The 23,141-nt window shown below is 42.7% G+C and overlaps 1 protein-coding gene across 1 annotated transcript; it reads left to right on the forward strand.

The window, feature by feature from the left end:
• The first annotated feature begins 524 nt into the window (after window positions 1-524).
• LOC142010799 (claudin-8-like) lies at window positions 525-1,199 on the forward strand. Its single transcript, XM_074989294.1, has one exon. It carries the CDS (start codon window positions 525-527, stop codon window positions 1,197-1,199), a length of 675 nt encoding a protein of 224 aa, XP_074845395.1.
• The last annotated feature ends 21,942 nt before the right edge of the window (window positions 1,200-23,141 follow it).

Raw genomic sequence — 23,141 nt, forward strand, 5'->3', positions numbered from 1 at the left:
TCGTAGAAAAAGTTGTGCTCATCTAAGTTGTGCAATATTTTAAATGACAGAAATTAAGTCCTGCACTAACATCTCACGCTGTGTTTCCACACAGAGGCAGTTTTGTTATGGCTTAATTAACCCTGTAATTTGCTTTCTATAATGGGGGCCCTGACACACATTTAATTACAGCATCATTAAGGAGCAATGAAGTCAAGTATGATACTCCTAGATACACCCTATCTAGCTTCTCATTGGCTAGAAAGCTGTTGGGCCTGATTGTGAAGTGTTCTAGTCAGAGATCTTTCAAATAAATATCAAAGCAAACAAATAGCAGGTCCTTCTGTTCAGTCACCCACTAATGGACTACTGCCTGTCTGCACTTCAGTAATACAAACTGAAACTGCTTCAGGTCACTTTGGCACACCAGCAAACTTTTACAGGAGATATTCTTTCTTGCTCTTTGTCTTATTTCCAAGAACCCCTCTTTTGGGCACACTCGTGTGCGCATTTTTCGTGTGTGTGTGTGCTCGCTCAGAAGGAATATGTCTTCTTTGGCACTGCAAATTATAGGCCTAACATTTGGAAGCCTGGGCCTGATTGGGACATTTGCAATAACTGCCATGCCTCAGTGGAGAGTGTCTGCTTTCATCGAAGGTAACATTGTGTTGTTTGAGAGGATCTGGGAGGGGCTTTGGATGAACTGCGTGTATCAAGTCCACATCCACCTGCAGTGTAAATTCTATGACACCGTGCTAGCGCTCCCACCTATCTTAGAAATATCCAGAGGACTGATGTGTACTGCTGTGATTCTGTCTGTTATTGCCTTTGTGACAGCCATTGTTGGCACGAAATGCACCCAGTGTGTTGGAGATAACAAGCAAGCCAGGCGAATCCTTATGTTGGCAGCTGGGATCATGTTTGTCATAACTGGGGCTCTAGTTCTGTTACCAGTGTCTTGGACCGCCAGAAACATCATTATAGACTTCTATGATCCAGCAGTCCATGCAGGACAGAAACGAGAACTGGGAGCTGCTCTCTACTTAGGCTGGATAAGCTCGGCATTTCTCATAATTGGAGGAGCAATATTTTGTAGCCTTTACAGGCATCATGATGAGCATTGCAGAGAATTGAGGTATGAGTCACATCATCCCTGCCACAGACAGCAAGAGCCTGATCAAGTGGATAAGAAACACACAAACAAGCATGTTTATGTCTAGTAGCTTTGTGATCTTTGTTTAGCATTTTAATTTGTACTGGTGGACATTAGTGCTCCCTATCAATTGTAAGTGGCTAAAGTACGTGCTATTTGGGTCATTTGTAATTCACTGTTCTATATTTAGCCATATATATTTTTAGAATTAGGCTGAGAAGGACAAGAATTTTATCAGTCCATTGATAGCATTGTATACACAAACTAACAAAAAGAATATTTCCATTCAGTAACAATTAAAATTTGCACATAGGCAAAGAAAGAAAAATGACACTGGAATTTACTAGAGTTTGATCTGAGGTTATTTCCTTTGTATGTTTTTATGGGTGACGTTGACAATTTGCATTTTAATAGTTATAAAATTAACTTTTTGAACCTTTTTGTCTTCTGTTCTTAAGTAAGTATCGTTTGACTCACTCTGTCTGACCTCATCTCCAGGCTTGGTTGTGTACGGTCTGGCTACATCTACACTAGAAGTTACTGTCAGAAGAGGTGTTCCAATAAAACTTTTGTCAACAGATCACGTCTACACGTAAAAGATGGTCAATCTTTTGATCTGTTCTGTCCGCAAAAGGGACCCCAGAGCATCCATACAGCTTTTTGTTGACAGTTTCTGTTGACAAAACACATTGTGTGGATATTCTGTGAGCTTTGCTTAGCGTAGCCTCTATGTTTGGAGCAAAGGTGTCGTGAACAAGGAGACCTTGTCACTCAGAATATCTCAGCATTGTATCATTCCCTTATGAGAAACCAAAGAGACTATGCATGAGTTCCCCTTGATTCCTTATTTACTATAAAGTCCCTTTTTATGGATGCCTCTCTACTGGGCTGAGGAGCACACCTATGTCTAGATGGCGCCCTAACCTCAAAATAAGCTACTCAATTTGTGCTGGGCAAACTGCGTAAGCCTATTTTGAAATGTGGTGCTGTCTAAGTGGCACCACATGCCAAAATAAAGCCCCGTTTTGAGGGATCCTTGTGTTCCTCATGCGATGAGGTGTACCAGGATGCTGGAACAGTGCACCTGTTATCTTGAAAACTGTTCAGAGACAATGGGCGCATTGCATAGGCGTGGGCAGCTATTTTGGGATACTGCCATGCCCTAAAACAATGCCCACCATCTAGACGCAGCCCTGGACAGCTAAGTGGCTCAGAGTTCTCGGAGTCTGCATAAATTGGAACTCTGATTCAGTCTCCTCAAAGTTTAAACAGCGCACGAAGCCGGCAAAAGATTTTTTTTTAAATCATTCGCCCATGCCATTTCATCTGCACTGCGGCTAAGGGGCTGCAGCACTCTGGCTCCTTTCCCCTCTGGCCAGCCATCCCAGCCTCTGGGCGGTACCGGTCTGGGCAGGCCAGTGTGCGTCTGGTGTTGCAGATATGTAAAAAGTGCCCTTGTACTGGGCTGACTGGAACCACTCCTGCCCTACTGTGCCTCATTGTCCCTCACTTTCAGGACTTCTCCCATGCCACACCCTATTACTTCAACAGGGCCCAAAAATATGCATGGCACTGGGCCCATAAAAAGTTAATCTTGCCCCACATGATGCTCATGCCTCCCACCTGCTTCCTGTCAGCCTCCCTGAGCTGCACCTTGAGCACAGCCATTTCCTCCCCATCCACAAGGGATGGGTGTATATGCACACGCATGCAAGCAGTTGCTTGGGCTGTGTAGGGCACCAGGATTGGTAAAGATGGCCCTGACCTATCTTCAACAGTTACAGTGTTGAAAATAGTGGGTTTAGTTCAAAGAGAGGGCAGAGATTTTACCAAGTTCTTATTTTACCATAGTTTGCCCATCACCGATAAACAGGCTCCTTGCTCCTTTGTTCATCATGAACAATGAAGATGTCTAATGTATTGTCCAGGGTGCATGAGTGATGGAAAAGTAAACCTTCACCAGTATTTTTGTTGCTTCTTAATGGGCTCTGATAAGAAAACCTACAAACTGAATAACTCCTGCTAATAAGACCAGTTTAAAGGAGATGTGCCATTTTGATCGAGGATATTTTACTCACTATAACACTGGAGAGCTTAATGCTCACACCATAATGACCAGATAGCAAAATTACAAAAACTGGATTCAGTTGATGTGCTTTGAGATGGTAACTGACAAAAATCACCCCCCAAAAAGTTTGACCTTGCAGTCATTAACTGTAACATATATAAGCTATAGCTATGTAGACAGTATCTGAATAAGCAACATCTATGTGAGAGCCACCACTGAATGATTTGATTAAATTAGTCCCTCCAGCATTACCCTTTTAAAACATCTAAAATTCATCTAAAAAAATTTATTCCATTTTTACTCAGAAGTCTGACATCAACCCTGCATTCCAAAAAAAAAAAAAAGAGGCGAGAGGAAGCACCTGACATTTTAAAAATAGAACCAGCAAAAACGTTAGTCTAACTGAAAATATATTAAGCTTTCTAAATCTGTGTTGCCTGTTTTTGACACATGTCCTTAATTTGTTGTCTTTGTCTTGGAGTTTTGTAAAGTTGTCCCTGATTACCATATGACAGAGATGATGGGTAAATTAGCATTTCAGTTTCTATCAAATAGATGAATGACTGACGGGCTGATAAGCAATGTTTATTCATTAAAAGATTCACACTAGTGCCAGATGGTGCTGGTAGACAAAAAAAATCCAGACCTCAAACAAACATTTGCTTGCATACCATCGTTTGTATCCTGAAATTAACAAACCGGCAGCAAAAGCTTCCTGGGTAAAGAAAAATTTGATCATTAACAAAAAATAATTTTTTCTTAAGTCCCTAACTCTGTTGGCTAAATTGGTTGCTGGTCTCTAAAGGCCCAGTCTGCCACCCTTACTCACTTCACACAGTGCTAGACTTACAAGGCTGTAAATGCACACAGGCTGGAGGAACTCTACAGGGAGCAGTTCTAAAAGTTACTGGCTCCAGAAGGGGAAAAAGGGAAAATTGCAAGAAAGACAGATGCTGGTGCTAAAGGCCCCAGGATAGAGGAGACATGATGACGGCTGTCTATGCAAGGCCCCAGTTAAAAACATTTTCCCCTCCCCTTGTCTGGATTAGCTTGTGAGTTTTGTGACAACAAGCAGCTTCTGGGATGGGTGGAGTCTGGCAGTGTTGGCTCCAAAATTGCTCTGCTGCTGACCCCAAAGGAATTGCAAACAGAATGCCAGCAAGGTGGAGTGTTCGCTCATGCTGGAGGAGCAACAGGGATTCTGGAAGGGAAGAGGGTATTAAAGCCATCTTGAACTCTTTCAGCACCTTTCCAATCTAATCACACAGCAGCTACGTCTACACTTGGCCAAAACTTCAAAATGGCCATGCTAATGGCCAAAGATCAGAGAATACTAATGAGGTGCTAAAATGAATATTCAGCACCTCATTAGCATGCTGCCAGCTGCAGCACTTCAAAAGTGCCGCATTTTGCTCACGTGCAGCTCATCTACATGGGGGTCCTTTTTGAAAGGACCCTGCAAATGTGAATGAATAAGTGTTCTCCGATTTGGCCATTAGCATGGTCATTTTGAAGTTTTCACCAAGTGTAGACACGGCCAGGATGTGTGTGATCGAATAGCCTTGCATCAGAATCTACAATGGTCACTAGCTACTTCCCCACTTCTGGTTCTCCACAGTGTGGAGGTAGACAGAGTCATGGGGGATGTTCCCCTGCAGAGTTCTACATATGCATAATTCACAACTCCCATCCAAACAATTCTATTTTTATTTGCATACAACTACCCACTCCACAGCCGCCAGCGCATATGCACATATGCTTTTGTATAGCTATCTATGGGCCTATTTTGGGACAAGACTCCATTCACATACACTTGGTCTCTTGTCCCCGTTCTTATCCTAATGCTATGCCGCCTTATACAAAAGGATGTACTTGCACTTCTCCCTATGACAACAACACCAGTGCCAAACTGCTTCTAGAATTAGCTTACATTGCTGGTTTAATGTGTTTTAAACAAGCACAGGACCCACTACAAAAAAAAGTACAGAGGTGAGAGAGAGGAGGAACGTTAGAACAGCCTACTCATGAGAATTAGCGAAGGTACTGTCACTGGAGAGATTTAGGAGTTGATCAGCTAAGAAAGTAAATATTAAAAAAAAAAAGCAGTCATGTAGCACTTTAAAGATTAACAAAATAATTTATGAGGTGATGAGCTTTCGTGGGACAAACCCACTTCTTCAGATCATAGCCATACAAGAACAGACTCAATACATAAAGCACAATGGTCCAAAAATTGTTAACAATTTTTCTGATTTGCCTATCTTGATATCAAGGTTGGCAAATCAGAAGAGCAGAGGGACAGGGTGGGGAGGTGTGTGGTAGAGAAGTTAAGAATCAGATAAAATATCAGAGTCCTTATAATGGATCAGGTAAGAGCTGTCCCTCCTCAAACTGCTTGTTAAAGTCCCTTTTCAGTAGAATGCAAACTCTAAGACCTGAGAAGGGACTGAAAAGGGAGTTCAACAACCGCCTACAGAGGGAATGCTCAGAACTAGCATTCATGTTCAAATCTGATGCATTAGCATGTGGTTTGAAGAGGGACAGCAATTATCTGACCTATTATAAGGACTCTTTTACATACTTTGATGTTTTATGTAACTCTTAAGTTTCCCATGCCACACCCCACCACCCTGTACTCTTCTGATTTGTCAATCTTGATAATTTTTGGACCTCTGTGCTTTATATATTGAGTCTGTTCTGGTAAGGCTATGATCTGAAGAAGTGGTCTGTCCCATGAAAGCTCATCACCTAATAAATTATTTTGTTAGTCTTCGAAGTGCTACATGACTGCTTTTTTGTTTTGATAGAACACAGACTAACACGGCTCGCTGTCTGTCACTAAGCACATATTCATTTGACTAGGTATGATTTTATGTTTCCTTCCTATGATACTGCATTCCAGTGGAGAATTTTGCTGCAGTAAGAGATTAGCTTTGGCAAACTTCCTTTCAGGCACAGAGGTGCTTGTGTCATTCACCTTTATTTCCCCATTCCTTCCCAGGGCTGGCATCAACTTGCCCCCATATGTGTTGCATATCAGAAAAGAAACACTTGATGTGTAAGTGTTGACAAACACAAAGGAGTAATTATATGTTAGGCTTTTCTGGGTATACTGTGTCCATGACTAGTCGGAGGAAGGCCACATATTTTTGTGCAATACACTGGGCATAACGCCACGAATCAGACAGGATCACCATGCCAGTTTTACAGGACTAAAAGGCACCATTTCACAACACATTCCATGGAAGGAAAAAGATGTCCCTACGAGTTTGATATTGAATGAAAGGGTACTAAATATAGTGTAAAGACAAAGATTTGAAGGTAATAGCTGTGGATGGTTCACTCCTCTTTTGTGGCATCAAACCCAGAGTCTAATCAAGTCAGTGGAAAGACACACATTGACTTCAACAGGCTTTGGATCCAGCCCTAAAAGCACTGACCATGCTACTATCTGTTACAATTGCTCATGTTCAGCTTTAACTGATATTACAAAATGATTTGCCAACAACTCAATATTTAATACAGTAAGAAGAGCGCGGATTGAAATTGCCTATTGAACTTTGTTTTTTGTCCATTTTTCCCCTTCTCATCATCATCCTGCTGAGAGAGGCATTTCCCTCACCCCGTGGTAAAGTTACCGATGTGCACAATAAATACATCCTTTACACAAATAGCCTCTAAGTTATGTTTGTAACAGGTCTAGCTGAGCTCTCCAGTTTGATGCTCACCAGAGTGAAGGAGGAGACCCATGTGCCCACTGGGTATGATATGCTTTGAGCCTCCAGAGTCTAGGCACTGCCCCTTGTTTGGGGCTTCTTGGCATACTCTTCAGGGCACCATCTTGGGAACTAAGACCTTATGGTGCCAAATGCCTAGGCTCTGGAATCTACATGGACTGTGTCTTGGCCTGGCCTGTCTCCCCACCCTTACCACCGTCCCAGATTCTCCTACTGTTTAAACATGTCCTACATGAGACCTCCAGCCATACATCTGTACTGGGTGTACAGCTTACCTCTCCAAATGCGAGCAACATGGAAAACCTATAGGTACACAGGCAGATGCAGGATTCCAAATACCACTGGTTTCTACTTACAGTAAACTCTCTTAACCAGCATTCTATGCTCCAGAACTCTCAATCAGCTTTTAAATCCGATGTAAATTTGAGTTACTTTTTCCAAGAATACAGTATAGAGAAAGTAAACACAAATAAACACAGCAAATACAGCTTAAGTTTACAGTGTGCAATACCACTGTTAGTAAATAAAGTACTCTATCTAATTTTGTTTGTCTTTAGTGTTGTACATAAGTCTCTATTATCCAGAATATTTGAATATCCAGCAACTTCCCAGACCTGGGGCTGCTGGGTATGAAAGAATTTGCTGTAGTAAACACACCTATAAATATCTTCTCACCTCAGTTTCCTCAACAGTCTGGAGAGTTCTCTATGTTTGGGCACAACCCTCTATCCAGGATCCTTCCCTGGAATCTTATATCTTTTCTTCTGAAACTTAAAGCCTTCTCTGACCTGCAGTTACGTAGGATGCCCTCCCTGGCTTCCAAAGACTGCCAAGTCTCTTTCCCTCTCCTGTCCAACAATTCCTCTGAGGTTCTGTGAATCTTCCTCTGGTCCACCCAGTCTCTGCAGATTTTAAGGACAGGCATCAACACCTCAAAGTATTAAAGCTACCTTGTTCTGAACCCTAGTGCACCACTAGCCTATGATGCAGAATTTGTCTGATCCAGCACCTTCTCCTTAGAATCTACAATGGTTGTCAGTTACCTTCCCCCCTGCCCAATTCCCTTCTTGCTTTTTCCAGTGCACAGTGCATATGAAGATTTTCCACTCTCCATACTCAAGTCGCTTGCAAAGAAGTGGGAGAAAACTGTTTCTCCTAGCTTCCCACTAACTACTCGTTCCATGGTGCTTTCACCTGAACAGGTGGCCACTAGGTTCTATTGAACTACTATATCTGGTCTGGGAAGAACCTGATGAAGTCCTTGTCAGCAGATGGTAAATTCCACTTACATGAGGTCAGTCCCATGTACAACTTTATACCACCCACCAAAATTGTACAGCTGCATTCCACAAATGAGTGTCACCTTTCAAGTTCAAAACGTGTAACTGGTGGAGTAAAATGGTTCAAAATTTTAAAGAAATAATTACTTAATATTAAAATATTGTTTCTCAGAACAGAAAATTTTTTGTCACTTTATTAACTCGCTGTGAATTTACTTTTGTTAGAGGTTAAAATTCCTTTCTAATTTTGCTTTCCCCCCCCCCCACTTAGAATAAAGTATCCCTCACCCATGTTTCCAAAGGAATGGGGTACAGAAATGTCTTCATGAGCTATTTATGCATCATAATTATCACTGCTATCAGCCCAGCTATGGGAATATTGCCAGATCATCAACTTCAGCTGCACAGTTACCAAAAAATACAAAATAAAGTTGCAAATAAACACTGGGTATTGATTCATCCAAAATATCCCAGCAAGAATGAATATGATATTTTTATCCCAAGATACTGTAGAATATCTTCTGACAATGTATAAAGCTGTTAAATCTAGCATTTTGTTAATCTTTGCATTGCATTTCAAACAAAACTTCAATACCTTTATCACAGAAGTTCCAGCTTTCATTGTTTGCCTCTGAGTTTTGTTCAGCTGGCCACATAAAGAGGCATCTGTCACTGTCAGCAGAATAAAACAATGGTGTCTGTGTTCTGGAATAATATCAGGTTGTTCTTGCAGTGCCATTTGTTTAATTAACAGTATTAGTATTTGAGAAAAATCTATGTATTATCACTTTAAAAATCAGTAAGTAGAAATAATCCATTTTCTTAAAATACATCTGTTCATATAAAAAGTTGCTAACTTGATGGCTTTATGAAAGCCATAATTTATATGACTTCACTTCTTAAAGATTTGCCTTTACAGAAAGAAACTGAAAAATAAAGCTGAATATATAAGCAATTTTTATAAAGTATTTTTAGAACATATAGGTTAATAAATAAACTGATCATTAAAATGCAATCAAGAGGAGAGAAAGCTATATATCAATGTTATTCTAGAACTGCTGAACAGCTGTTTTTGTACTGCTGCATGAAGTTTATTTTTCTTATTTCAGTTCAGAGATGAGTCATTAATCTTTATCATTTAGACAAAGGTAAGAAAAGCCAATCTGCTACTCTAAACTATACTGTTACTCTATGGTCCTTAGTAAGTATACTTCAGAAAAATAACTATTTTCCAGGATAGCATTTAAAAAAATAAATACATTCATCGGCTAACTGCAAGCTCCATGACAATGCATCTGCCTGAGTTACTTCAAAACAAAACCAAAAACCCTCATTGGAACAGTGTTAACAAAGCAATTGTGAGCCCAGGAAGTGCATTTGTGATGTCTAAATCTATAAGTCCTCATAAAGACTGAAAAACAGAAGTTATCATTTTTGGTGGCTTGGTAAAACAAAATGAATCTGGTGCTGAAAGAAGTAATAAACTTATTGGTGTACATATTTTTACCAATAATACGTACATCTCATTTCCCTTTATTATCAAACCTATAAAATCCTTATGGCTTGTCTACACTACCTCCCTATGTCGAAGGGAGGATGGTAAGTAGGCTGTGGGGAGTTTATTAACGAAGTGCTTCGGTGCATACGTAGCACTTCATTAAGCAAACTCCCTCCTGCAGCAACTTTGAAGCGTTAAACTTCCAAGTGCCAGGTTGCGTCTAGCCGAGGCTCACCCGCCGGTATTTCAAAGTGCCCTGGGTACTTCGAAGTCATTTTACTCCTCAAAATTATGGACCCAGGTAGCAGGGGGTTGGGGCAGGTGTCAAACCTGGCCAGGGGGTTGGAGCCAGGGCCGTGGAGGTGGTGGGTAGGGGGTTGGAGCTAGAGCTCTGCAAGGGCGTGCACTGGGGGTTGGGAGCCCTTGGAGCAGGTTGAAGCCAGACCCCTGCATGCCGGGGGGTGTGAACTGGGGCCGCAGGGGGCTGAGAGGGGAGTTGCAAAGGGTGAACCAGGGCAGGGTGTATGTGTTAAAAAGATTGATGCAAATAAGTTATGTTTTGTACCTTATATTTCTCAGACTGCATTATTCTTGCCTGATCCCTTTTCTCCCTAGAACTGAAGCAAATTCACAGACTGCCTTGCAAGATATCTGCTCTCTATATAAATTTAAAAAGTTTATTTCTTGGGCCTTATTTTATCCTCTTAGGGGATTTTGAAGCAAATTGCTAATTACCCTGTCTGATTTCCATCTTACTTTGTACATCTTCTTTGATGTTCAGGTATCACAAATGTGTAATACACACTGAGCATTTGTTTAATCCCTGATATTTCTGAAGTCTTTTAATATGCAAAAATACAATCTGCTTTCCTTGTGACAAAGTACTGTATACAGAGATTTGAGTAGCTATAACTTCTTTTTTAATATGCAAGGCCGACTTCGTATATTTCACAGGGTCCTTTCTATTTCTATTTCTTTTAATTAACTGAATGTTTGGCCAAAGATTGCCTTTTTCACTTTCCTGGGAGTAAGGAGTCTATTAATATGCAAACTAGCAGGTCATACTGCTCTTGGAGAAGAATTAAGTTCATATTAATTTTGAATTTACAATAGTGACCCCTTTGTACTCTCAGAAAAATACACATTCTGTTTGCAGCTCACTGCAGAATGGAAAAATAAAAATCAGATTCGGTTACAGAAGGGAAGATTGATAGTGAGTAAACTGGTTAGCAGCAGAGGCATTCGTAAAACCCATGACTGCAGCAGGGAATGGATCTAGGGAATGCAATTTTGAATCTCAACCATAAGAAGACACCCAAATTTATGTCCTAAGGAAATCACAAAAGAAGACAGGATCACCTGATTTGGATATTAGCTTACAAAATTTGTTACTTGGCTTGCACTGGATAATAACACTTTGTAAAACAAGTTTGTTTTACATGTGCATGTAAGTAATTCCTGAAAATACAGTCTATACAATTCTAACATATTAGCCGCAAATTAAATACGGATTAGATTCAAATTAGGAATCTGACCCATATCCTCTGTGATTATGTCTACACTACATGGGTAATTGGCCCAGCAGGGATCCACCTCCTGGTTGCCGATGTATTGCATAATTGAAGACACAATAAATCAATCTTTTGATGCTCTCCCATTGACTCTGATACTCTGAAAAATGAGAAGAGTAGCCCGTGTTGATTGGTGAGCAGCCCCCAACAACCTTACTGCGTCGACTTCAGCTACACAAATTGCATAGCTGAAGTAAATATAAGTGCAGACAAGGGCTAAATCTAAACCTAATCCTTGGTTTCCCACTTGGTTTCCCCATGTTGGAAAAAATAACCCAAATTACACGTACTACATGATGGGGTCAAATTTAGCTACGACAGATCAGGAAAGGGATCTTGGAGTTATAGTGGATAGTTCTCTGAAGACATCCACGCAGTGTGCAGCGGCAGTTAGTAAGGCAAATAGGATGTTAGGAATTATTAAAAAAGGGATCGATAATAAGACAAAAGATATCATACTTCCCCTATATAAAACTATGGTACGCCCACATCTCGAGTACTGCGTGCAGATGTGGTCTCCTCACCTCAAAAAAGATATATTGGCATTAGCAAAGGTTCAGAAAAGGGCGACTAAGATGATTAGGGGCTTGGAAAGGGTCCCATATGGGGAGAGGCTAGAGAGACTGGGACTTTTCAGTTTGGAAAAGAGGCGATTGAGGGGCGATATGATAGAGGTATATAAAATCATGAATGGTGTGGAGAAGGTGAATATAGAAAAATTATTTACCTTTTCCCATAATACAAGAACTAGGGGACACCAAATGAAATTGATGGGTAGTAGGTTCAAAACTAATAAAAGGAAATTTTTCATCACACAGCGCACAGTCAACCTGTGGAACTCCTTGCCCGAGGAGGCTGTGAAGGCCAGGACTCTATTAGGGTTTAAAAAAGAGCTTGATAAATTTTTGCAGGTCAGGTCCATAAATGGCTATTAGCCAGGGATAAAGTATGGTGCCCTAGCCTTCATAACAAGGGCAGGAGATGGATGGCAGGAGATAAATCACTTGTCTTCTGTTCTCCTTCTCTGGGGCACCTGGCATTGGCCACCGTCGGCAGATGGGATGCTGGGCTTGATGGACCTTTGGTCTGACCCAGTATGGCCATTCTTATGTTCTTATGTTCTTATGTTCTTGATGTCAAGTGACCACCTACACCATCCTTTACCTCTTATGCTTACAATATGTCCTGACTTGTGTTTACCTCAGGAAATAAGATATCCTTCCCTAGATCAGGAGACTCAAGCTTTGATGATACATGTGCTTGTCTTCTGCCAACATAAGTTGTCTCAGTTAAAGATTTTGCCTCACCTTCCTCCAACATGAAATTTTCAGGGGGCAACTAAGGCATAGCATTGCCCCCTCTGACTGGTTGTTGCATCTCACCCCCAGATGGAAACAGATGGGCATCAGGATTTTCAGAAAGAGCAAGGCTGAGTGTAAAGTAGTGCCCATACACAAGGGTGTACACAGAATGGTGCTGCAAGACACGACCTTCCTGTTGGCAGATGCTGAAATAGTAAATGACACCACTACTCAGGTATGTTTTCAAAGGCTGTGTGTACAATGGGATTTCTGCACCTGGGAAAGTGCTGCTGAAATTAAGAAAAGTGCAAGAGACAATTAAAGGGCCTCAACAATCTGAAACAAAAGGCACGTTCGCACATCAGTTTGAACAAGATTTTACCTCCTGCCATAATAAGGTTTCAGCCAGTTCATAAAATATACTTAAATCTATAATTCAGCTGTGTACTTCATGTTACCACCACTCCACTATAGGTAAGTAAGCATCACTTATCTTCTTAAATGTTATACAACGACACTTGTACAAGACAGCACCCCTATTAGGCAGCTTTCTTTCTTTACCTGACCTCCCCCACACCCTCACATCCCTCCCAAAAAACTAAAACCATGGGTACAGTTTTGTTCCTCCTTTGCTAGAATAGCCTTTGTCGAGATGTTTCTGGGCTGGTTGTACCTGTGATCCACTCTCTGGGATTTCCCTAGTGCACCTGCTCCAGGTCTAAGGCTTTAAGCCTTCACTTGTCTGGAGTCCAATCCCACAATTCTCCCCCTTAGCCAGGTCTCCACTAGACCTGAAAGTCGATTTCAGATACACAGTTCTAGCTATGGCAAGTGCCTAGGTAGAATAGACATATCAAAAATCTACTTATGCTACTGTCTTCACCAAGGAAGGTTGACGGGAGCATTTCTCCCATCTACCTATCATGAGAAGTACAGGGTCAACTGCTGACCCCAAACAGATCAATTTCACACATCTTTACCAAACATGTGAAATCAGACTCTGGATGGCCAACCCTGTCCAGGCTGATCTCCCCGGAAGTGTAGACAAGCCCTCACAGGGGGTGTTGGTATCCACTGGTGTTAACTCCAGTAAATCATACTCAAACTTGGTATCTATGGTCCCCCCTCACAGGAGCAGCGATCAGTGATGAGGACAGAGACCCAAAATAGCTTTGTTAAAAGAAAGCATTGTTTACCTTAATAGCAGGAACACAACATAAGAACAGGATTTTTTAAACACTAATGAGTCTGTAGTCATATCTATCTTACCTAAAAGCTCATGTAAGCATATTTTAACCCCAGATTTTCTAACATCCAGAGCCTGGGGTTCAAACTTTTTCCCAAAAGTCTTCAAATATTTCCCCACCTTTTCTCTGACTCCCCTTTTTATTAAACTTTCTCATTTCCCTCTCAGACACTAGCTATGGCTTCAAGCCTTTCTGAGCATTTCCATCCTGCTAACTCAGAGGGACACAATCACTTCTGGTGAACATGTTTATCAAGCCAAGCCGGGACTTCAAATGAATTGCTTTGTATTGTCCTGCTGCAAGTGTCTGAGGAGAGGAGCACACCAATACCTATCCCTTTACTCAGTACCTTGTCTGGATGAGACTAGACGCATGCACAGTGGCTTGTAGCAGCTCCAAGTCTGCCACACCCTTGCCTTAGGTACTTGAGTTTTTCCAACCCTGGAATAGAGGCTAAACAGGTTCCCCTGTATAAAGGGATATAGTTTTACTATCTAAGCTGTGTAATTACTTTCCTTTGGGCTGAGCTTTGCTAACAACCACAACTGTTGGGAGATAATGGAACCCTAAAATTTCTATTCTCTCCTATTCAAGTCAGCATGAAAACACAGCTCCAATTTTGCAGCTAACAAAATTAAAATAATTGTTGTTCCTATTCACTTATTACGGTAGCCCCTAGAGGAGAGACCCAGGGATGCAGTGATATGTCCAAACAGCCAAATGTAAAAAAACCCCAACCCCAAACCCCTTAATTAATTAAGCCTTACACAATCGTGAAATGGGGTTAAAAATTTTAAGATTTTAAATATTCTGTATGTTGGCTTTGTGAGGGGCTCAACCTTCTCACAAGTCCTCAGGCCCTTTAAAAGGGCCCTGGCTTCTAAGCGCTTATTCTCCCGGCATTTGGGCTCAGTTCCCCCTGATCTTAAACCCTTACGTGGAATTCCTCCCACAGTTGGTAGCAGGTCCTTAGCGTGTTGAGTCTTTCTCCAACTCTGAAAAAAGAAGGGAAATACACTTACATTAATGGGCCTTCCCCCCCAGCAATCCAACCACAGTCCTTCAGGACCTGCCCCTTGGCAGCTTTGTGCTACTGACATAGAGTAACCCTCAGTGTCTCTGGCAGTGGCAGCCATCCCCTCCTAGCTGGGCTGCAGTGTCTTACTCCAGCTGTTGCTTGTCAGCCAAGTAACCACAGCTGAGGAAGCTGCTACTCTGTCCCTTCTCACAGGGCTCTTTTATCTTTGCCTTCTGGATTTTGAGTGTTTCAGGAGAGCTCTGATCCTGTTTACCTGCAGTTACCATATAAAAAGGAGGACATCCCTGAGGGAGAGTGTATCTGAATCAGTATGTGCCAGCTCACATTATATTAATATGTTACAGTATTTATAATACATTAATACAATGGGAGTTGGTGGACACTGATACAGATACACTTCCTCTCGGGGTGTCTTCTTCTGAAAAGTCAAATACAGTAACCCTAGTACCACTGCAACCACAAGGGCTAAAAACTTAGTTTAAACAAGAGATTCTCACATAGTCACTTGACTTCAGAAGCTGTGGCTGTAAGAACAACAAACATGGCAAGCACCACAATGAAAGCACAATAGTTGGCAACACTTGCCTGTGCAAGGCACTGTACACATATACAACTAAAAGACAGTCCCTGCCACCAGACAACTTACAATACACAGCAGCTTCCTATGGCTCATGACTGGAAGTTGTAGCTCGTGGGAAAAACACAGATGTGTGGGAGTTTGGAAAGAGTCCTTAAAAACACCCCGTCCTTTAACTATGGGTTTGATGTAATTCCGTGGCTGGCCTAGAGAAAAAGGTGTTTCATACTGACCAATTATAGTGTGACATCAGGGCTCAACTAGCCTGTGTGGAGCAGCTCCAGAGACGTGTGGTTGTTTGGAGGAGGGTGGAGCCTGTCAGTTTTCTGTGCCCCACATAGAGGCAGATGTGTACATCATAAGCGACGATGAGATTTTTGTCACAGGTTTTTTTAGTAAAAGTCACAGACAGCTCATGGGCAATAAAAAAATAAAATTCTCAGAAGCTGTGACCTGTCTGTGTCTTTTACTAAAAATATCTGTGACAAAATGGGGATCCTGTGGGTCCCCACCTAAAGCAGGGTGGTTGCACCATAACTAGCAGCTCTGGGGGTCCCCACTGTCAGTTGGGTGTTGGAGCTCCAGGGTCCCCCACTACCTACAGCTGGCAGCTGAGGGAGCACCTGCCACCTGCGGCAGCTGCAGACTGTGGGATACCCCTGCTGCCTGCATCTCCTCGGGTTACTTGCACCACCCATGGCAGTCAGGACCTGAGAGGTGCCCCAGACATTTGCAGCTCTGGGGTTCCCTGCTGCCTGTAGCAGCTGGAAGCTTGGGGGGTTCCCCACTGCCTACAGTGGCCTGGAGCTTTGGGGCCTACCAAAGGAAAGAGGTTACCCACAGCTCAGTGTCCCTTCAGGCACAGGGGTACCCTGCAGTTGCCAACAGCAAAAGGCTGAAGTCATAGATGTTGCTGGAAGTCATGGATTCCACATTTTTCTGTGACCTCCATGACTAAATCATAGCCATAATCATAAGGTCCTTTATTGCTCTGCCAGGTTTATTTAAATCAGGGGTTTTTACTTTTTGCTTTCAACGGTGCCCCAGTATGCTATAAAAATGTCAATAATCCTGGGGAGAGGATGGTGCTGCAGGCTTCAGTCATGGGGGGCTCTTCCCCCATTGGGGAGGAGATAGCTCAGGGCCCCTGCTGGGCCCTAGGGCAATAGCCACACAAGGTAGTGGGGCTCAGGGCTCCAAACTTTATTTCCATGGGGTGGAATGTGTGCACTGGGGTCCCCATGCAGTTCCCGGGTTCAGGGTTTCTGCTACACAGAATGCTGGGGTTCAGGACTCTGAGCTTCAGCTGCTGGGCATGGGGGCTCTGAGAAGCCCTACTTGGTGGACTCCCTGAACTGGCTCACACTTGAGTGGGCTGTGCCCTCTCCCAGTGTAGAACTGCTGGTTTAAATAAGATATTTTCCATGCATACTACCTAGTAACCAAGCTGTATAATACCATTTAATATTTCATGACAGGGCCTCAGAATTCTTCACTTGAGGCTCCTCCTTGGGTTGGGTTAGAAGAATAGGTGACTCATAGTAGCATTTAAGAGGAGCACTGCCTTCTTGTGCCTCCCACCAAAATTTGAATTGCTAAATGAGGTGTTTCCACATGCACCTTCACTGCCACTCTGGGTGGTCCTCCCTGCACCTCCTCCTCCCTCAGGTACCAGTACCCCATCCTTTAGGGTTATATGGAAAGTTCCTTCACTGTTAAGGAAGGAACATTAAACCACTTGAGTAACCCTGTGTTTGGGGAGAGCACACAGCTTAGAAGCAGTTCTTTTCTTCTTGTGGACTGTCAGAAGCAATTCATTAGGAATAAACCCTACAGCCTACGCAAATTTCTTTTGACTACAGCTTGGTTGCTGATCATTGACACTATTCTTAAAACTGAGCAGAAATTCCTGTCCTCAACCCCTGACATTTCCACACAAGTTCTCTTATACGTCACCCTTGTGCTGTCAGGATCAAAAGCTTGGTGCAGGCTTTTTCATCGAACGTTCATGTGCTGATTTTTAGCTGTGTTTCCACCGTACCAGTGCCGTGACGTAAAAATGCCTGGACCTTTTTGTGACATAGGCCGTGTCTACACGTGCCCCAAACTTCGAAATGGCCATGCAAATGGCCATTTCGAAGTTTACTAATGAAGCGCTGAAATGCATATTCAGCTCTTCATTAGCATGAGGGCTGCCGCGGCGCCTCAAAATTGACGCACCTTGCCGCCGCACGGCGCGTCCAGACGGGGCTCCTTTTCGAAAGGACGCCGCCTACTTGGAAGTCCCCTTATTCCCATGAGCTCATGAGAATAAGGGGACTTCGAAGTAGGCGGCGTCCTTTCGAAAAGGAGCCCCGTCTGGAAGCGCTGCACGGCGGCAAGGCGCGTCAATTTCGAAGCGCCGCGGCAGCCCTCATGCTAATGAAGCGCTGAATATACATTTCAGCGCTTCATTAGTAAACTTCGAAATGGCCATTTGCATGGCCATTTCGAAGTTTGGGGCACGTGTAGACGTAGCCATAGTAAGTCAGCAAGATGAGGCTTTGTCTACTGTTTTCAAAGTGACCGAAGAGTTCCATTTTTTGTAAGTGATGGAAGGAGATTTTCAAAGCACAAAAGGCAGTTGAGTCCTATGTTTCGTTGAAAATCACTGGAAGACAGTTGCGTAATTGCTATTTATGCCTTTGAAAATCTACCTTGGAGGGATTTAGGACCCTAATTCAACTAGTTTTAAATGTGACAAAGGCTTCTAAGTCATTTAGGTGCTTATAAAAACAGGATTTAGGCTCCTCAGTCACTTAGGTGCTTTAGAAAACATTACCACTTGTCCATGTTGGGGCTTGTATAGCAACCAGTCATAACTGATGTGTAGGGGGTGCACAGGAGGCCACATGAACCCCCCCCATGTTACCTCCCTTGCACTCACCATCAGTGTTACACCACTTCCAATGATGGTCCTGCCCCACCATCAGTGTGATGCGGCCTGTAAGCTGGGCATGGGGGAGGGTCTTTCCCACACTCACTGGATGTGGTCCAGCACTTCCTTAGGAAGAGGCATGCAGGGCTGCAGGAGGGTTGTGGGGGTGCATGGGGTGAATCAGAGACAGGAGGGGAGAGTCACAGGCAGGGAATGGGTGGGACACAGGGCAGAGCAGGGATGGGAGATGGAGGTGCATGAGTGGGGAACGGGTGGGGCAAGGGTAGGGATGAGTGGCCAGTGCCGCCCGCCCTCCCCGCCCCCTGCGAAATCCCTGCACTGAAGGCTTCTGCAGCCAGAATAGGTACGCTGGTGAGGCTGCACTGGGGTAAATCCATACCGAAAGCAGGTTTCAACAGTGTAAACCATAAGGTGCAATGGTGCAGTTTACTACGGTAAAATACCCAGTTTTGAAAAAGGTACAATGAAAGTAGATAAGGTGGTATTATCCCCATAACCACTAACCATTACTTTTAATCCTTTTTATTACTATATTATGGGGGTGGTGTCTCGTTAGAATGGAAAATAAAGCAAACCCTTTACTCTAGTGGGACTGCAAACACAGATGATTATTGAGAAGGAATGAAGAGGACATCTTGGATATAGATCTGTTTTAAGAATAGGTAACAGAACAGAGTAATTTGATACATTCCACCAAACTGTAGCGATTTGTAAGATGTGGCAAACCTGCACTGGTTTCTGCTTTAAGGTTAGCTGTCCTACTTTCCTGATTACAAAGAACTGCTGATTTGCAATTCTGAATTAAGCTAATTGCTTTAGTAGCATTCCAAACTGGGATTCAATTATGGAGCTGGGCATGAGTTAGCAGGCGTAATGTAATTTGCGTGTCCATTTGTTACACAAGTAAAGACTCTTTTAGGCATTATTGTTAGTGATATTTTTTGCCTCCAATATGGATTGCAGTCCGCATTTAGAAGGTATACTTACATGAATAAAACATTAGTGAGCCAATTCCACTGTCTACTAGAACAAAGAAAACAAACATTGCCTTTGGGACAGGAACCAGTACACAAATGGAGCTGCATTCAACCTTGCATAAAAACAGCTTATGCAACATGGAAAAAGTGATTTCTGAGAAAAGTACTTCCTTACCTGGTACACTTACAGTATCTTTGGAAAAATAAAAAAGCAGCCATGTAGCACTTTCAAGACTAACAAAATAAGTAGGTGATGAGCTTTTGTGGGGCATGACGGTTATCTAGCACAGAGATACAAACAAAAAAAAATTGAAATAAAAACTGACATATCAGATATCCCTTCTGTCCTATGTATCTGATTTGTCAGTTTCTATGTTCATTTTTTGTTTGCGCCTCTGTGTTATATAATCGTCATGTCAATTCATTTTCAGCAACATTTCCAGTACAAAGCATTATGTCCAGATCTGAAGAGGTGCGTCTGCCTCACAAAAGCTCCTCACCCAATATATTATTTTGTTAGTCTTTAAAGTGCTACGTGACTGCTCTCTTGTTTTGTTAGGATACAGGAATGCCACGTTACAAAAGCAAATTTTATGTTTATTGCCCACAATCGTAGCACAACTTTCAAAACTCTGCCTGTGCAGCAACGTTTCTCAAAATGTGTCAAGACAGGGCTATGCCTCATTGTTGCCAGCTTCCCACAAAGATATTAGACTCCTTTATTTCGAGGGTCACAGGTACATTATCCCAAAAGGTATGTGACATTCCAAAATAGCTTCAGAATTTCTGGATTGATTTCTACCCTTAGTCATGTTGATGTTAATCTGTTATAATTCTCGTTACTTCTAGGGGCCTAATCCAATATCCTTTGAAGTCAATGTAAATATTTCACTGGAAAGACTCTTAATAACTTTAAAGTGCTGTAATTCAGGCCCCGAGCCTGCATCTGGTTTTGACAAAAGGCAGCATTTTAAAATCTATTTATTGAAAGAGAACTTCTGCTTTTAAGACAGTAAGTGAATGAATGAGTCAATGATTGGCTATGTTTCCCACTCAAGTGGCCTTAAGCAATTAACCCAACCACGTAATTAACTTGGAAAAGGGGCTGCATTGCATTTATAATAGACAAAACAGCTTCCCAACATATGCCAAGGAATAAGAAAACTTTCAAGGATCTAACCAAGGAGGTTAAAGTAAATCCAAAATGGAGCACATTTCATTCTGGAGTGCTGCACAATCTTCAGATAGCAACAATGAAATAAAGATACCTTTGGGTATGATGCAACTGACACAACATATGGCAAAACAGCAGTGAAAAAGGTGAGAAAAGAAATTGTAGCCATGGCTCTGGGACAAGCCCTTTTAAAAGGACCTATGGGATCTTTGTTGTCCACCGAGAGCAGCTAAGAACTCAGTTTTTAAAGTCTCATCTAGAAAGCTCAGAAAAAAAGGTAAAATACATAAAATTAAGGAGCAGTGGAAGTAACTTCTCATGAATGTTCCCTGTATTCTTTTCCATCTGTATGTGGAACAATTTTTTCTATGTGCACTGAGGTATGTGTCAATGTGCACAACCACTAGAAAAAATCCCCCAGCAGTGGATGCTCTGCTAATCAGCTGGGTGGCATTTGACTCTGTCCCCAGTGGTTGCATGAGCACACAGCTTCCTGGGAACACTGCTTCCTCAGATAGTCTAACAGGCCAATCAAAGTCACTGGCACACCAGCATTGACAAGGCAAATAATTGGTGCTCATTGACCGAGATCACACTGGATCCACTGAGTGGCCTCTCCTCTTTGTGAGCAGTTGCACCATCACAGTAAAGAGGCTAACAACACAGAGGGGTATTTCGTACAACTAGGTTCCTGAACCTTAGGCAAATATTTTCTACTTCCGGAAGAAATATACAGCAAGGTGTTGATTTCCATCTTATGAAGGTAGAGTTAAAGTTACCTTGTTGTGCTGTGTGGGACGCAGACCCTCAGCTTTGCCTTTTCAGGTTTTCATTGGTTTGAGATAAATGGTAAAGAGCTCCCTGCCTGGAGAGATACTGGTGCAGAAGTTTCTATGGTCAAGAGAGACCTAGTTCAGGAGGAAGACATAATCGGTGTGCCTTTTGCTAAAGTGCACCTGGAAGTTGAGATTTACAAGCTGCATTGCAGCATTATTCTCTACAAATTCTTTGGAGTAACAACTTTTCTAATGTGGTTCAGCTAGCCAGGGTCAGCAGCAAGGAGGAATCTTGTGCTGAAGTCCCAGTGGGAAACAATAAAACTACAGAAACTGCTGAGAAAAGAAAACAAAAAAGCAGTAATTAGTTTTGTTAGTCTTTAAAGTGCTACTGGACGGCTTTTTTGTTTCGATAGTATATAGACTAGTAGGGCTCCCTCTCTGTTGCTGAGAAAAGGGGAGAGTGTCTCTTTCATTCCCCTGCAGCCATGCAAAGCATCAGAGGGGTCGCCCTGTTAGTGTGTATCTGCAAAAACAAAGAAGTTTGCTACCAGAGTGAGTGTGGGTAAAATCAGCTTCTGTCTGGTGACTGGAGAACAACAAGAGTCTTGTGGCACCTTATAGACTAACAGATATTTTGGAGCATAAGCTTTCGTGGGCAAAGACCTGCTTCATCAGATGCATGAATGCGGGGGGGGGGTGGGGGGGGATTCAGAGGGCTATTTAAAGAATGGGGTCCCAGTAAAAGGGAGGCCCAGAGGTGACACGGTCTATTCAGCAAGGTGGAAATGGCCCATTATCAATAGTAGGTATCAAAAGAGGAAAAAACTAGTCAGATCAGACAGGGGGATATGAGCCAATGTCAGAGTCTAATAGAGAGATATTAACACCCAGGGCAGAGAAGCTATTTTTGTAAGCTGCGAGCCACCTAAGGCCTCTCCAACGCATCATCAGTGATCTGCAACCCATCCTGAACAATGATCTTTCACTCTCACAGACCTTGGGAGGCAGGCCTGTCCTTGCCTACAGACACCCTGCCAACCTTAAACAAATCCTCACCAGCCACTACAAATCGCAAACCAGTGGCTCTAGGCCTGGAACCAGCCCCTGCGATGGTCCTCGCTGCCAACTCTGCTCACATATCTACACCAGTGACATCATCACAGGACCTAACACCAACTATACCATCAGGGGCTCCTTTACCCGCACATCTATGAATATAATATATGTCATCATGTGCCAGCAATGCCCCACTGCAATTTACATTGGCCAAACTGGACAGTCTCTCCATAAAAGAATAAATGGATGTAAATCAGACATCAGGAACGATAATGTACAGAAACCTGTGGGGGGACACTTTAGTATCCCTGGACACTCAGTGGCAGATTTAAGGGTGGCAGTCCTGAAACAAAGAAATTTCAGAAATCGAATAGAGAGAGAAATCTCTGAGCTGCAATTCATTTGCAAATTTGACTCCATTAACCAAGGATTAAACAGAAACTGCGAGTGGCTCGCAGCTCACAAAACCAGCTTCTCTGCCCTGGGTGTTAAGAGGTCCCCATTAGACTCTGACAATGGCTCATATCCCCCTGTCTGATCTGACTTGGTTTTGTCTCTTTTGATACCTACTATTGATAATGGGCCATTTCCACCTTGCTGAATAGACCTTGTCAGCTCTGGCCCTCCCTCTTACTGGGACCTCACTGTTTAAATACCCCTCTGAAACCACCCCCCAACTCATGCATCTGATGAAGCGGGTCTTTGCCCACGAAAGCTTATGCTCCAAAATATCTGATAGTCTATAAGGTGCCACAAGACTTCTTGTT

The sequence above is a fragment of the Carettochelys insculpta genome, chromosome 1 (assembly GCF_033958435.1).
Source record: "Carettochelys insculpta isolate YL-2023 chromosome 1, ASM3395843v1, whole genome shotgun sequence".
NCBI lineage: Eukaryota > Metazoa > Chordata > Testudines > Carettochelyidae > Carettochelys > Carettochelys insculpta.